Consider the following 15,974-nt stretch of genomic DNA (forward strand, 5'->3'; position numbering starts at 1 on the left):
ATATGTTCCTCCCAGCAGCCAGCCAACCTTTCTAAACACTTACTCCTACTCACTGCCTCCTTACACACATAATCCACTCCATCTGACGAAATCTCTCACCTCATTCGAGCTGCAGTGCTGGTGAAATGTAGTCACTTATTTACAAATGGCTGTGCAAGTATGTATGTTTACATTGTTGCATGTCTGTATGCTTAACAGCACTGAAGATGGATTTGCTTGAAAGTTGGTGAACTGGACACTGTTTTCTTAACTGAAGTTATTCATTTCCCTTTGACTAACATTACAGAGTATCTTGCCATTTGTTTCAAAATTTGAAAAAATACGTACCTTTTTCTATGCATTTAGCAGCTTTAATTGTAGCTTTTACAGGTTTGTAACATTGTGCAGTTTTGCTTATCTTCATCACTTTTATGAGGCTTATTCAGAATAATGAGCAGCCTTATAAATTTGTTTCAGTGTGGAGAGCATCATTTGTTAATGAGAGACACTTTATGTGTATTATTACTGCAACCTATTTTGATGACACTCAGGAATATTTCTCTGCCATATGCAATAGCCATATCAACTGGGAAAATACATCAATATTCAGCAACTGTTTTATCATCATCTAGTGTATGAAACCAAACCTTTACTTTAAATCAGTCCTCCTTTTTTGTGTTAGTCACAACTAGCATTCTGTTTATATCTAATCTAACTGAGATTTCTTTCACAAGCAATAGTTTTGGTTGATCAACTTCAGGAGTTGCTCAACAGCATAAGATGATCACATAGGGATGTGACTGATGCACCATGTCTCACATAGTTGGACAACATGTTGGATACTTCCTGGCAGATTAAAACTGTGTGCCCGACCGAGACTCGAACTCGGGACCTTTGCCTTTCGCAGGCAAGTGCTCTACCATCTGAGCTACCGAAACACGACTCACGCCTGGTACTCACAGCTTTACTTCTGCCAGTACCTCGTCTCCTACCTTCCAAACTTTACAGAAGCTCTCCTGCGAACCTTGCAGAACTAGCACTCCTGAAAGGAAGGATATTGCGGAGACATGGCTTAGCCACAGCCTGTGGGATGTTTCCAGAACGAGATATTCACTCTGCAGTGGAGTGTGCGCTGATAAGAAACTTCCTGGCAGATTAAAACTGTGTGCCCGACCGAGACTCGAACTCGGGACCTTTGCCTTTCGTGAGCAAGTGCTCTACCATTTGAGCTTTGGACTTAGAAATTTTCAGCATCCCTTATATTTACTTGACCAGTGTTGCAGAATAATTCACTTCCGGTCTGTGTTATTCTCATGGGATTTAGCGCTTTTATCATTTTTTTAAATCAAAATTAACTTCCGGCTTTTGATGAGCGCTGATAAGGACTTCCTGCGTGCTGCTCGCCGCTTACAGTCACTCGTCCAGCAGCAGTCGAGGATGCAACACAACACGAGTCCTAGTATTACGAGACCTGTGTTGCAGAATAGTTCGTTTTCAGTCGTTTATTGGTATCTGTACTGTGGGTTGCAGGGGTTACGTCCCCTGGGGAGGTGGGTGGGTTGTCTATTTGTTTTTCTTCTCTAATTTTTTGGTTTTGTTGTGTATTAGAGTTGTCCTTTATAAAATATTCTTATCTTTAAAGTTTGATTGTGGTGGTTATTGGTCACGCCATACCGCTCGTGAGGATTTTTTTTTTTTAATGAATTAAAAGAAGTTGACGTATTGTTCATTTTTAGGTTAAGATGTTGTAACCTCAATAGAATAAAAACCTCAAAGTCCTGCTCAGACACACAGCCGAAGGCCATCCTATGAAATGGCCTCACGGTAAGTGAGGTCTCCTTCTCAGGGTGATTAATATTAGTTTATATATTATACAATTGTCTGTTGGGAGGTCTACTGTGTGTAGGAGTGAGGATGGTGGGTGGGTTTTGCATGTTATGATGCTACTGCATCTGTAGAATACGTTATTGGTTTGTGTACGTTTCATTCAGGAGTGCTAGTTCTGCAAGGTTCGCAGGAGAGCTTCTGTAAAGTTTGGAAGGTAGGAGACGAGGTACTGGCAGAAGTAAAGCTGTGAGTACCGGGCGTGAGTCGTGCTTCGGTAGCTCAGTTGGTAGAGCACTTGCCCGCGAAAGGCAAAGGTCCCGAGTTCGAGTCTCGGTCGGGCACACAGTTTTAATCTGCCAGGAAGTTTCATATCAGCGCACACTCCGCTGCAGAGTGAAAATCTCATTCTGGAAACATCCCCCAGGCTGTGGCTAAGCCATGTCTCCGCAATATCCTTTCTTTCAGGAGTGCTAGTTCTGCAAGGTTCGCAGGAGAGCTTCTGTAAAGTTTGGAAGGTAGGAGACGAGGTACTGGCAGAAGTAAAGCTGTGAGTACCGGGCGTGAGTCGTGCTTCGGTAGCTCAGATGGTAGAGCACTTGCCCGCAAAAGGCAAAGGTCCCGAGTTCGAGTCTCGGTCGGGCACACAGTTTTAATCTGCCAGGAAGTTTCTTATCAGCGAACACTCCGCTGCAGAGTGAATATCTCATTCTGGAAACATCCCCCAGGCTGTGGCTAAGCCATGTCTCCACAACATCCTTTCTTTCTGGAGTGCTAGTTCTGCAAGGTTCGCAGGAGAGCTTCTGTAAAGTTTGGAAGGTAGGAGACGAGGTAATGGCAGAAGTAAAGCTGTGAGTACCGGGCGTGAGTCGTGCTTTGGTAGCTCAGATGGTAGAGCACTTGCCCGCGAAAGGCAAAGGTCCCGAGTTCGAGTCTCGGTCGGGCACACAGTTTTAATCTGCCAGGAAGTTTCTTATCAGCGCACACTCCGCTGCAGAGTGAATATCTCATTCTGGAACATGTTGGATGACCTACATCTAAATGTCTTGCACAAATAATTTCTATAAGCATTCAATGTGACAGGTGCACTGTCCATTAAATCTCTGCAATATCACTTTGTCTATGCATAACAGAACATCATTTCAAAGTAACATAAATAGATAGATTTAGATGTAGACAATTATTGTAAGCATAATATTGTTTAGATAATATAAACAACATGTGTGTGTGTGTGTGTGTGTGTGTGTGTGTGTGTGTGTGTGTGTGTGTGTGTGTGTGTGTGTGTGTGTGTGTGTGTGTGTACAAAAATTGAAATAAAGTCCCAGGCTATATAGGTCAAGGAGTACTACACTGAAAATCTCTCTAAGTGCTGTACTTCAGTATAGACTTGCAAACATACAAGACAGTACCTATAACAGTATACATGCACCCAATGGTAGATGCTTTAACAGTCATTGTAAGCAGTTAAAAAGGGACTAACAACAGTTAAAATAATGGAAAATAACAGTATGGAAAGGATTAATTGCTACTCATCACATACAGGAGATGTTGACTCAACACCTCCTTTATGTGGTGAGTAGCAATCTGTCATTTACATATTGTTGTAGAAATAGTAGAAATAACTGGGAAGTCATTGCATGTAGGGAGTTCAATATTGATTTCATCGTGACATAGTAGTGGTCAAGATCATCTAAAGGTCCTGATGTCTAGCTTTGGTTTGTTCCCCACAGTAATATCCTCTGCAAGAATAGGAGGACACAGGACAGCAGCAAGTGATCATCTGTTTCTAAATCCAACAGTCTTTCATGAAATAAATATGAGCCCTGTAATAAAAGGTTTATCAGCCCAGATTGGCGAAATGGCAACAATAAATGTTTGGTTTAAATGTTCATTTATTGGCCTTTCAGCATGTTTACCATGCAATTGGCTCTGTCCATTGAAGTTATACATGCACACGTACTTTTAAATTAAATACCTGCAGATTTTAAGGCATTTACAAATTGATGTTTTACATTAGAAAACTTACATTTTGCATAACTCATTACATACGTCATATTTTCGTATATCTAATTACATAACTACACAATTATATATAAATAAAAACACTATCTGTCCAATTATACATCTTCATGTACAAGGCGTGCAAGAAAAGTAATGAGACTGACAATGCTGTGAGAGATCTGGAAGTTTTAATGGGACACCCTCCTCTAACATTACCTTTTTTTATAGAAATAGTTCATGCCAGGAATATTTTTGAATCTTGTATAGGTGAACATTTTCTCAGCTGTTTAGCTAAATGAATTTCATATCATTTTGTATACGATGTATTATATTTCAGGCTAAAATGTATAAAAAGAAATTTTGTTAAAATCAATTTGTACTAACTCTGTATGTACTGTTAAAATTACTCTTCTTTTAGAAATATTTGAAATTATGAAATACTTGGCATACTTAAAATTCATGTTATTAATTGCACAATCTAATGCTAATTATTAAATTTATTTCTGGATTCATTTACAAAATAAGGATATGGGTGAAGATGAGGACTGTAATGAAGAAGTTAACAGTGAACCACATGGAGATAAACTGGACTGTGCAAAAGAGATAGGACTAAAACAACAAAGTATTACACTGTGGAAAGAAAATGAATAAAAAGTGATTGAACAGTAAAAATCTGCCCAACTCAAGCAAACAAATTGGGACATCGATGTCTCTAATAGAAAAAACAATCAAGGGTACTAGTTCAAAAGAAGGCACAGCAGTCCACAATAGTATTTTTGAAACATGAGAACTTCCCTTAACAAGTGCATTTAAAATTGATCTATTTACGAGGATGAGGAATAGCCACTGAATTAGGTAATAGATGTACTGACAAAATCATTGTCATTGTGAAACCATGTGCCAGTTTCCAAGCTGTGACTGCAGTAAGCCATGAAAAAGTATTGGAATTGAGCACAAATGGCTTCTCTGTTTTCCTCACTGGAACATATGAAATAGCAACGAACAATACAAAGGAGCTCACAATTTCTCTTAAGCAAAAATTGCTTGAGTTCAGAAACACAAATGTGATCTTTTTTCAGTGGCACATCGTCATGACCTACCAAACTGGTCCTGTGTAAATAAAGAGGTACAAAAAGCAAACAAAGCGTCATTATCATTTAATCATACAGTAAAGCTGCATGCCCTCGGGAAAAATATAGTATATATAGTTTCCCCTTGCTTTCAGCTGTTTGCAGTACCAGAACAGCAAGGCCATTTTGGTTAATGTTACAAGGCCAGATCAGTCAATCATCCAGACTGTTGCTCCTGCAACTACTGAAAAGGCTGCTGCCCCTCTTCAGGAACCACACGTTTGTCTGGCCTCTCAACAGATACCCCTCCGTTGTGGTTGCACCTACAGTATGGCTATCTGTATCATTGAGGCACGCAAGCCTCCCCACCAACGGCAAGGTCCATGGTTCATGGGGAAGAGGAAATAAAAATGATAAGGCAAATTTCATTCAGCTCCCTGATGACAGCAGCAGTGGGATTATGTTAAATTCAAATCAGTAGCCACTATGTTCTTCCCACCAGTAGCTGAAACCACAGGGAGGAAAAAAAGTCAACTGGAAGCATATCTGTTAGAATTACTTAGACACTTGTTACATACTCAACCTACAGAAATAATTTTTTACAAATCAAATGTCAAAGATATATCAAATTCACAAGGTCCCTGAAAACAAGCAATTCTTCTGGTTATGATTTAATCAGCAAAGATACTACCTCAGTTCATTATCCATTAAATGCCTAGGAACTTCGCGCCTAGAACCTCACTGGAAACTCTTTCAGTGTGTGTCAAATTGAGTGTACTTTATTTTTCAAAATCTCTCTCCCCCTGTGATCACTTTCACTCAGTACTGTCCTATGCATAATCTGCTGGAAATATGCAGCTAGGGTCAAAAAACATTTATCCCACAGAAGTATGCTGTAGAAATATTATATGATGTTGATAACCAAACATCTGCCAGAAGCCTCTTCAGGTATCTAGGGATTCTTAGACTTACATGCCAATATATGTGCTCCCTCATAATGTTAGTGATTAATATCAAAAGTGGTCTTGAGGTGAACTGAGAAATTCATAACAGTAAGACCAGAAACAAAAATATTCCATATTAACTAGGCTTGCCTATTTACACTTCAGACAGCAGTTTTATACTCTGTTGCAGAGTGATGGTGGTGTTTCTTCATTAACAGTTTATTTGTGTTTAACCAGTTGCCAGTTTGGAGTTTGTATCTAATGATTATGTTATGGATTTCATTAGCACATTGATTTGAACACATTAGGCTATACTGGTGTAACAGCAAAAATTACTGGTAGACCTGCCTGAATGTTTTGGGGCAGATCACTGACAAATATAACAAACAGAAGTGGACCAAGTGTGGAACCTTATGGAATCCTTGGTTTTATGACTTGCTCCTATGACTGTATGCTCCAAACACTTCTTGAAGTGATTACAGTTATTTGCACTATTTCAGAGAGATATGATCTGTTGATTACAATTCTTTGTACTATGTCTGAGAGATATTATCCAGACTATTTCATTTTTACCTAACTCTATACTCCAATAATTTCTCCATAAGTAATTCATGGTTGATGAGACTGAAGGCCTTTGTGAGGTGAAAGAATACTCCTATTATATGGTTTCTGTCACTGAGAACAAAATGAATACAGGGCACCATTTATTGATATCCCTTTTAGAAAGGCAAATTGGTCAGGGCTCAATAGACTGTTGCTTTCCAGGAATATAATAATATGGTCATATACTGCTTTCTCAAGAACCTTAGAATGCTTGATGGAATTGAAATGAGTCTGCAGTTATTACATCACTCATTTCACATTTTTTAACTATAGGAATCACTTTTGTGATCTTGAAAATCTTTAAGGACCGGCTCAACAGCAAGGAGCAGTTTACTATATCCGTTAGGAGGTAAGACAAATAATGGCAGTATTTGTATGAGAAGGTAACTGGATACATCACCACAGCTGCTTGAGTATATGTTTGATTTCTCCATTATAGTACTGCAGATTTCACCTAGTGTGACTGGTTCAAGAAACAGTTTTTTAATACATAACTTTAGGTATGATCAGAGAGAGGCCACAGGACCACCAGTTACAGAAAATTTTTTTTTATTGATGTTTATAATGTGGTTATTAAATATTTCACATATTTATTTTGGGTCAGAGATAACACAATCTCCATTCTTAATGTAACTTGGTGAATGACTCTTGCTTTTCTTCCCATTTGTCTCATTGGTAACTTCCCAAATGGCTTTATATTTATTCCTTGAAATGGTTATAAATTGCTTGTTGTGTACTTTCTTCAATTCACAAATAACCTTACAGACAATTTCTTGATTTAGTCTGAAACAGGCATAAAATAACATATCAACTGTTGTTCTACAAACAGTTTTTTTGTTTTGTTATTTTTGTGACGATTTATATTCCTAAAGTTGAACATTTGTTACTATATTTTTTGCATTGGTGCTGCATAGGTGTAAACCAGATTGGAAAAGCTACATCTTAACACTATCACAGAGACCCATCGATGTATCTGCCTTACTGTCAACACCACAAGCACTCCAGTCAGCATTTTGTACCAAATCTGTGAAAGTTGCTACACTATTTTTGTTGCCCACTGATACTTGTTTGCATACATTTTGTAATGTTTCTGCTTGCTTATGTGTGTTTGGCACAGCCGTATTCAATATGAAACAGTTACTATTAGATAAAAATATTGTTTAATGTGCACAATGATGATATGTTGGTTTAACACACACACAAAAAATCATTCAGTAGCAGATGAATTTGTAGGTATTATTCTTGTAAGTGTGTGGTTCATGTTTTCTGTGTAATAGTATTTTAACACATTCACTAGTTCCTGGCAAGCTGGTGCCTCTTTTAAAATGTCTGTTTTAATGCCTCTAAATAGCAAAATACAAGCTTATTTTGAGCTGTAGAGTTTTCCTTATATCTTTGTTAATGTCACCTACAATTTTAATTTTTTTTTTATTTAGACAACTGCACTACCAATGCATTAAGTTCTATAACTATTATTTCAGTAGGGTTTTGAATGTTATCAACTCAAATAATAGCAATTATGGTTTGTGAATCTGTCTTTTTGAGGCAAATTCTGTTGATGACCAGGACTGGATAATGAAAATGTAGGTTATTTTTAAATGTAAATTGGCATTGCACTGAATGTGATGTTTTGTTCTGCAGTATCTATCAGCTAAAATGAACATAAAGTCACTTCAGAGGCTTTCACACAAAATGCTGCAAATTTCAGTTTACTTGATATGGAAATTCAGAAAAAAAGATACATTTTAGAGGTAAAAATTCTACACTCGGTCCATAAGGTGCAGAAACTTATTGGTGTAAGCAAACTTTCTGCACTACTTTTAAATTACTCAATGCTAAAATGCCCACCCACAGACTAATTTAGTTTACCAGTCTAGAATACACTGTCATCTGTGTTAGTATATATTAATTAATGTTCTGCTACTGCTGCAATATCAATACATGTAATGTAGACAGCAGCATATACTGCTTTGGTTACTATCCTTCTGCTTTTGTACACCTCAAAGTGCTGAAATAGCATTATTTGTAATGTTGTTGTACTAGAAAATAGAGTTCCAACCAAAAACTTAATTTGTAGGAGCATGTATAAATGTTAAACATTAAAAATATTGAAGAAATATTGAATTAAAAGTCAATTAGTAAACGACAAGCAGAAAATCTTCATTAAAACAAAGCTATCTCAAGTCTGAAGATTGCTTTGAACAACATAGTACTTTTCTAGACAAGATTTGATTGATCATATGCCCTTCTCTTTATCTATATCTACACTTACACTCTGTGAACCAACGTGAAATTAAGGTATCTTCTGGTTTCAATCACATATAGGTCATGGGAAAAAAGACTGGTTAAATGGTCTTGCACATGCTGTAACTAGTCTAATTTTGTCTTTGTGATCCCTGCAGGAATGATACTTAGGAGGATGTGGTATACTCCTAGGTTACTACTTAAAACTGGTTCTTGGAGCTTTGTAAGTAGGCTTTCACAGAATAGTTTACATCTGTCTAAAAGTGTCTGCCAGTTCAGTTTTTCAGCATCTCCATGATGTTCTGCCATAGGTCAAACAAACCTGCAACAGTCATACTGCCATTCCTTGTATCTATTCAGTACACTGTGTTAGTGATTCCCCTTACAGGTGCCACATATTTTAGGATGGGTTGCGCAAATGTTTCGTAAGATATCTCACTTAAGTGCCAATTGTATTTCCCTAGTATCCTAGCAATGAACAAAGTCTATCACCAACTTTAATTATGGTTGAGTTTACATGATTGTTCTGTTTCATTTTCCTACAAATTGTTACACCAAGGTATTTGTATTAGCTCATCATCATCATCATTTTAGACTGATTATGCCTTTCAGCGTTCAGTCTGGAGCATAGCCTCCCTTATAAAATGCCTCCATGATCCCCTATTCAGTGCTAACATTGGTGCCTCTTCTGATGTTAAACCTATTACTTCAAAATCATTCTTAACCGAATCCAGGTACCTTCTCCTTGGTCTGCCCCGACTCCTCCTACCCTCTACTGCTGAACCCATGAGTCTCTTGGGTAACCTTGTTTCTCCCATGCATGTAACATGACCCCACCATCTAAGCCTGTTCACCCTCACTGCTACATCTATAGAGTTCGTTCCCAGTTTTTCTTTGATTTCCTCATTGTGGAAACCCTCCTGCCATTGTTCCCATCTACTAGTACCTGCAATCATATCCGTAACCTCAACCTTATTGATAAGGTAACCTGAATCCACCCAGCTTTCGCTCCCATACAACAAAGTTGGTCGAAAGATTGAACGGTGCACAGATAACTTAGTCTTGGTACTGACTTCCTTCTTGCAGAAGAGAGTAGATCGTAGCTGAGCGCTCACTGCATTAGCCTTGCTACACCTCGCTTCCAGTTCTTTCACTATGTTGCCATCCTGTGAGAATATGCATCCTAAGTACTTGAAACCGTTCACCTGTTCTAACTTTGTTCCTCCTATTTGGCACTCAATCCGTTTATATTTCTTCTTTCGTTTTGGAGATGCTAATCTTCATACCATAGTCCTTACATTTCTGATCTAGCTCTGAAATATTACTCTGCAAACTTTCAATCGAATCTGCCATCACAACTAAGTCATCCGCATATGCAAGACTGCTTATTTTGTGTTCACATATCTTAATCTCACCCAGCCAGTCTATTGTTTTCAACATATGATCCATAAATAATATGAACAACAGTGGAGACAGGTTGCAACCTTGTCTTACCCCTGAAACTACTCTGAACCATGAACTCAGTTTACCGTCAACTCTAACTGCTGCCTGACTATCCATGTAAAGACCTTTAATTGCTTGCAAAAGTTTGCCTCCTATTCCATAATCTCGTAGAACAGATAATAACTTCCTCCTAGGAACCCGGTCATATGCCTTTTCTAGATCTATAAAGCATAGATACAGTTCCCTGTTCCACTCATAACACTTCTCCATTATTTGTCGTAAGCTAAAGATCTGGTCCTGACAACCTCTAAGAGGCCTAAACCCACACTGATTTTCATCCAATTGCTCCTCAACTAATACTCGCACTTTCCTTTCAACAATACCTGAGAAGATTTTACCCACAATGCTGATTAAAGAGATACCTCTGTAGTTGTTACAATCTTTTCTGTTTCCATGTTTAAAGATTGGTGTGATTACTGCTTTTGTCCAGTCTGATGGAACCTGTCCCGACTCCCAGGCCATTTCAATTATCCTGTGTAGCCATTTAAGACCTGACATTCCACTGTACTTGATGAGTTCCGACTTAATTTCATCCACCCCAGCTGCTTTATTGCACTGCAATCTATTGACCATTTTCTCCACTTCCTCAAACGTGATCCTATTTCCATCATCATTCCTATCCCATTCTACCTCGAAATCTGAAACATTACTGATCGTATTTTCACCTACATTGAGCAACTCTTCAAAATATTCCCTCCATCTGCCCAAGGCATCCACAGGATTCACCAGCAGTTTTCCTGACCTGTCCAAAATACTTGTCTTTTCCTTCTTACCTCCCTTTCGAAGACTGCTAATTACACTCCAGAATGGTTTTCCAGCAGCTTGACCCAATGTCTCCAACCTGTTTCCAAAGTCTTCCCAAGATTTCTTCTAGGATGCTGCAATTATCTGTTTGGCTTTGTTTCTTTCTTCAACATAACTTTCTCTGTCTACCTGAGTTCTAGTATGTAGCCATTTTTTATACGCCTTCTTTTTCCTTTTACAGGCTGCCTTGACTGTGTCATTCCACCAAGCTGTTTGCTTCCTCCTACTTTTACACACTACTGTTCCAAGACATTCTTTAGCCACTTCTAGTACTGTGTCCCTGTACCTTGTCCATTCCTTTTCCAATGACTGTAATTGACTACATTCAACTAACTGGTACCTTTCTGAGATCGCTGTTATGTACTTGTGCCTGATTTCCTTATTCTGAAGTTTCTCCACTCTTATCCTCCTACATATGGACCTGACCTCCTGCACTTTCGGCCTCGCAATCCCAATTTCACTGCAGATTAAATAATGATCAGTGTCATCAAAGAATCCCCTGAATACACGTGTGTCCCTCACAGCCTTCCTGAATTCGTGATCTGTTATTATATAGTCAATGACAGATCTGGTTCCCCTGCTTTCCCAAGTATACCGGTGAATGTTCTTATGTTTAAAAAAAGAGTTTGTGATTACTAAGCCCATACTGGCACAGAAATCCAAGAGTTGCTGCCCGTTCCTGTTGGCCTCCATAACCTCTCCAAATTAACCTTTTCATACCCTTCTGTTCGATTTCCAATCCTGGCGTTAAAATCACCCATGAGCAGAACACTGTCCTTGTCCTTTACTCTAACAACTACATCACTGAGTGCCTCATAAAAACTATCCATCTTATCTTGATCAGTCCCTTCACAATGCGAATATACTGACACAATCCTAATTTTCTTGCTAGACACTGTCAAATCTATCCACATCAGTTGTTCGTTTACACACCTTATTGCAACTACGCTGGGTTCCATTTCTTTCCTGATGTAAAGCCCTACACCCCATTGTGCTATTCCTGCTTTGACTCCTGACAAGTAGACCTTGTATTCTCCCACTTCTTCTTCTTTCTCACCCCTTACCCGAATGTCACTAACAGCTAAAACGTCCAGCCCCATCTTACTTGCACCCTCTGCCAGCTCTACCTTCTTCCAAGAGTAGCCCCCATTGATATTAATAGCTCCCCATCTCATTACCATTTGTTTGCCAAGTCGTGTCTTAGGAGTCCCTGGTTTGCCAGTTAGAGGTGGGACTCCATCACCTCCAAAGGTCCAAGGCATTTTGCTCTGATTGTTGCCAGCATCATATTTAAAGTACCAGGGAAGCAGGTTTCTAGCCTTACTTGCCCCGAGTCCCATTGGGTTTTACCCTTAACGGCTGAGGGACTAACTGGTGGATTTGGTAGTCTTTGCCGTATGAGCACAAAGGTGACCACGACTCAGAATATGTCCGAGATGCCCAGCCTTATTCCAAAGTAACTGGTATCCCGACTGTCAGGACCACTTACTTGGCCACTCATACGTTGCCCGTGGTTCATGAACTAGGACATGACTACAGGAACCCACACAATTAAAATTGTGGCTCATTTATATTTAGGTTGTAGGATACAACTTTTTCCATTTTACATGTTTGGATATTTAAAGGAAGCTGGAAATCCTTGCACCACTTTAAAATCTTGTCATAATCTGTACCAATACTGCGCAGCTTCTCTTAGAACTTACTTCATTATAGATAACTGCAGTACATTGTCTTCCTGTCACATGACAGTCAGCACAATCAGCCAGTTATTGAGGGACTTGCCCTTTCAAGAAGAATCTATTTCATGGTGTAATTTATTTTTACTCATAAAAAACATCAGTATACACAAATCCAATATTAACTGTCAGAACATTTCTAGGACTTATCATGCATCACAGATTTATAGCCTGACACCCATGGAACCAGTAACTGTTATGCTCCAGAGGCAGCATCTTTGATATTAATCAAAATGACTTGAATCATTTCCCAATCACTCTTTAAGGTTTGAATAAAATTGTCAGGAATGGTAGCCAAAGATTTCAAATGTAATGAATTGCCCTGATTCTGTGAATCGTCTTGTCAAGAAGGCAGAGGAGGAAATAAAAGTTTTGTGATACTCTTTTGGACTTGGGTTGGAAAGTTGCCCCTAAAGGTGGAAGAATCAGCAACGGTCAACAGAATGATAATTCATTGCAGGAAAGAGATTTCATTTGTTTCCACAGAAAAGTGACCTGAAACCAGAAAAATCATGAGATGCCACATGAAACTGATCAGGAGAGTCACAATTAACCTCCCCCCCTCCCAGAATAAAATGGAATTAAGAAATAAATTCAAAAATTTGCATATGTTTTACATTCAAGGCGTCATTGAATCAGGTCTGTTAATTGAGAGCTCAAAGTGACTTAGGCTACCGTCCAATTACCAAATTTAACTTTTTGCCCTTTTGTCAATGTGTTCCTTAATTTCAGAAACAAAAAGTAGTGATCACAAAACCAATAGAACTTGTCCTTTTTTTAAAACAACAAGAGAAAGAAAATCTTTTCGGTTTCTTACAGATGTCCCCAATGATATGGTGCAATGGCAAAAAATCCTAGCCAGTCATCCAGATTTAGATTCTCCATGATTTCTATAAATCACCAGATAGAAAAATCATGTAAGTTCAATTGTAGTTAACGCGGGGGACAGGCTTGGTTCATTGGTAGGGTACTAGGAAAATATTGTTGGTCCACAAAGGAGATACATTACATGAGTCTTTTGCAGCCCATCCTAAAATATGTGGAACCTGTAACAAGTGCCATTAACAAGATATATTGAATGTATACAAGGGATGACTATGCCTGTCACAGGTTTGTTTGATCCAAGGCAAAGCATCATGGAAATGCTGAAAAACTGAACTGGCAGATGCCTATAGATAGATGCAAACTATCCCACAAAAGCATACTTGCAATGTCTCACAAACCAGTTGACAGAAGTATTTCTCTGGAAGGACATTGATTTTCTTCCTCAATCTGAGATGGTGCTCTGCCTCTAGTGATAGGCATTAAACACAAATCTTCCTCTCATGAACATACACATCCCAATACCACATGATACCCCACTTATAATACACAAGATTATGTTGATGATATAGGCTGAAACTGCCCGAGAGCTATAATCACACAACCAGTGGTGTATCTTTCTGAATCTTGGAATTCAGACAAGATTTCTGTTCTCTGTTAATTACACTTTCTAACTTACTCTAATATCTTCATGCCACATTTTCTGGTCACAATCAATGGATGTATTTAGTTTTTCAAGAAGAGGGTCTGCTGGCCTTGAGAACCTTCCTCCCCAAAGCTTCACTGTAACATCCTGAAATGAATATATCATAATTTATAATTTTTCTTATATGCACAAGATGTTAAGGTGCATACTGTACAATAATATATATACTTATGTGTATACCTAAAAAAGCTTGTGGGGAATAACTGTTGGTTCAGTTAATCAAAAAACATTTGCATAACATATATTTACTGGTTCACATGCATTTTAAAATAGTGTTAGACCAAAGATTAATAGAAAAATAATCATCTACATTAAACATGTGATGTTAGTTTGGTTTAGGGTACATAACAGTGTGGCCAAAGGAAAGAATCACTTATGAACTATGATATTCCATATGAACTAAGAGACTTGAAGCTAAAATTACATTAAATAATGTACGCAATATGCAATCCATTAATTAAACTGATTGAACAGTGGGCCTCACAAAAATTTCTGAACTGGCTACTAAATGTACAACAATTTGTAAATTAGTTACAAAATTATATAGTTTATGAATTTAAACAGTTAATTTAAGTTTAGCACACAAAATGAATTAAAAACTGTATCATTTACCACATTATGACCCCTTTTAAAAGTTAATTGAAAATCAATAACAGCAAAAACACTAACAATAGGATGATAAACTAACCATTCCAAATATTCACCACTTTCAATGCTAGTGTTCTTATGGTCTAAGGAATAAAATTAACAAAACAACATTATAAGAACAGAGATAAAGAATCATATCTATTCTAAATATAAGAGTCAGCTCTGTACAATGCTGCATAAGGTATGGTCAAACAGAGCAAATTGACTGTAAGAATAAGTTTAATAATATGACACATACATCAAGGTACAACAAGTTAACTTCATTGTTATATTTCTCAGTTACAAGATGTGGAGAACAAAAGTTTCCTGACTTGCGTTACAAAATCAGATCTGACAAGTGCACAATAATATATGAAAAACAACATGCAAAGTCAAAACCAGTACCAGTATCTGCAGCAAGGAACTCAGGATAATGATTTAAATCAAATCATTCATTCTTTTCAATTTGATTTTATGACCTAGAATAAGCAGTGCATCGCCAGTTATAATTCCCATCATGGTGCTGTTTTTTAGTTGGTCAAACAATCCATGTTCCAGCACCATCTTAATATTTCCAACATAAAGTACTGAGAAAATAGTACAGTAAGAAGATTTGATTGTAAACTCATCACAGTTTTCAAATGGCATGTAATCTTTATAAAATGTTGTGGTTTTTTCTGTTTCTTATGTTTCACCAAAATTAATTATATTTTAATTGTATTTTCCATGCATGTTTTTGTTTTAGAACAGAAATCTTAGACTTTGATACTCAATAACATTAGTGCTGTCTCCACCCACCTGCTTCTCCATTTTGACAAGACTGTGGACTGCAGCTTCTTGTGTCTCTGGTAGTTGAATGAATGTTACGTAATATATGTGCTGACATGGATGATGACCTTTGTGATATCCACCCTGCCTCAGTAAATATACATAGTCCTGCAACATCTGAGTTTCTAAGTGTGAACCAGGAAGAGCTCTTTTCTTGCCATTAGCGTAATGTAAAATAAAAATGTCAACACAAATACAAGAGTGCACAAAATTCTTTTCTCTTTTAGCTGTGGTACAGAAAATTTTATATCATTTACTCAATCTCTACCTCAGCATGTTTTTC

The 15,974-nt window shown here is 37.8% G+C and overlaps 1 protein-coding gene across 1 annotated transcript in view; it reads right to left on the reverse strand.

Moving 5' to 3' along the window:
• LOC124613416 (argininosuccinate lyase) overlaps nt 1-15,974 on the reverse strand; it is a 132,491-nt gene that overhangs the window by 59,337 nt on the left and 57,180 nt on the right. Inside the window, exons 2-3 of the mRNA XM_047142122.1 lie at nt 15,662-15,799; nt 14,210-14,323 (exon numbers count right to left, since the gene is read on the reverse strand). Of these exons, the coding sequence (XP_046998078.1) occupies nt 14,210-14,323; nt 15,662-15,799 (252 nt within the window). The remainder of the gene's footprint in view (nt 1-14,209; nt 14,324-15,661; nt 15,800-15,974) is intronic.

The sequence above is a fragment of the Schistocerca americana genome, chromosome 1 (genome assembly GCF_021461395.2).
Source record: "Schistocerca americana isolate TAMUIC-IGC-003095 chromosome 1, iqSchAmer2.1, whole genome shotgun sequence".
Taxonomy (NCBI): Eukaryota; Metazoa; Arthropoda; class Insecta; order Orthoptera; family Acrididae; genus Schistocerca; species Schistocerca americana.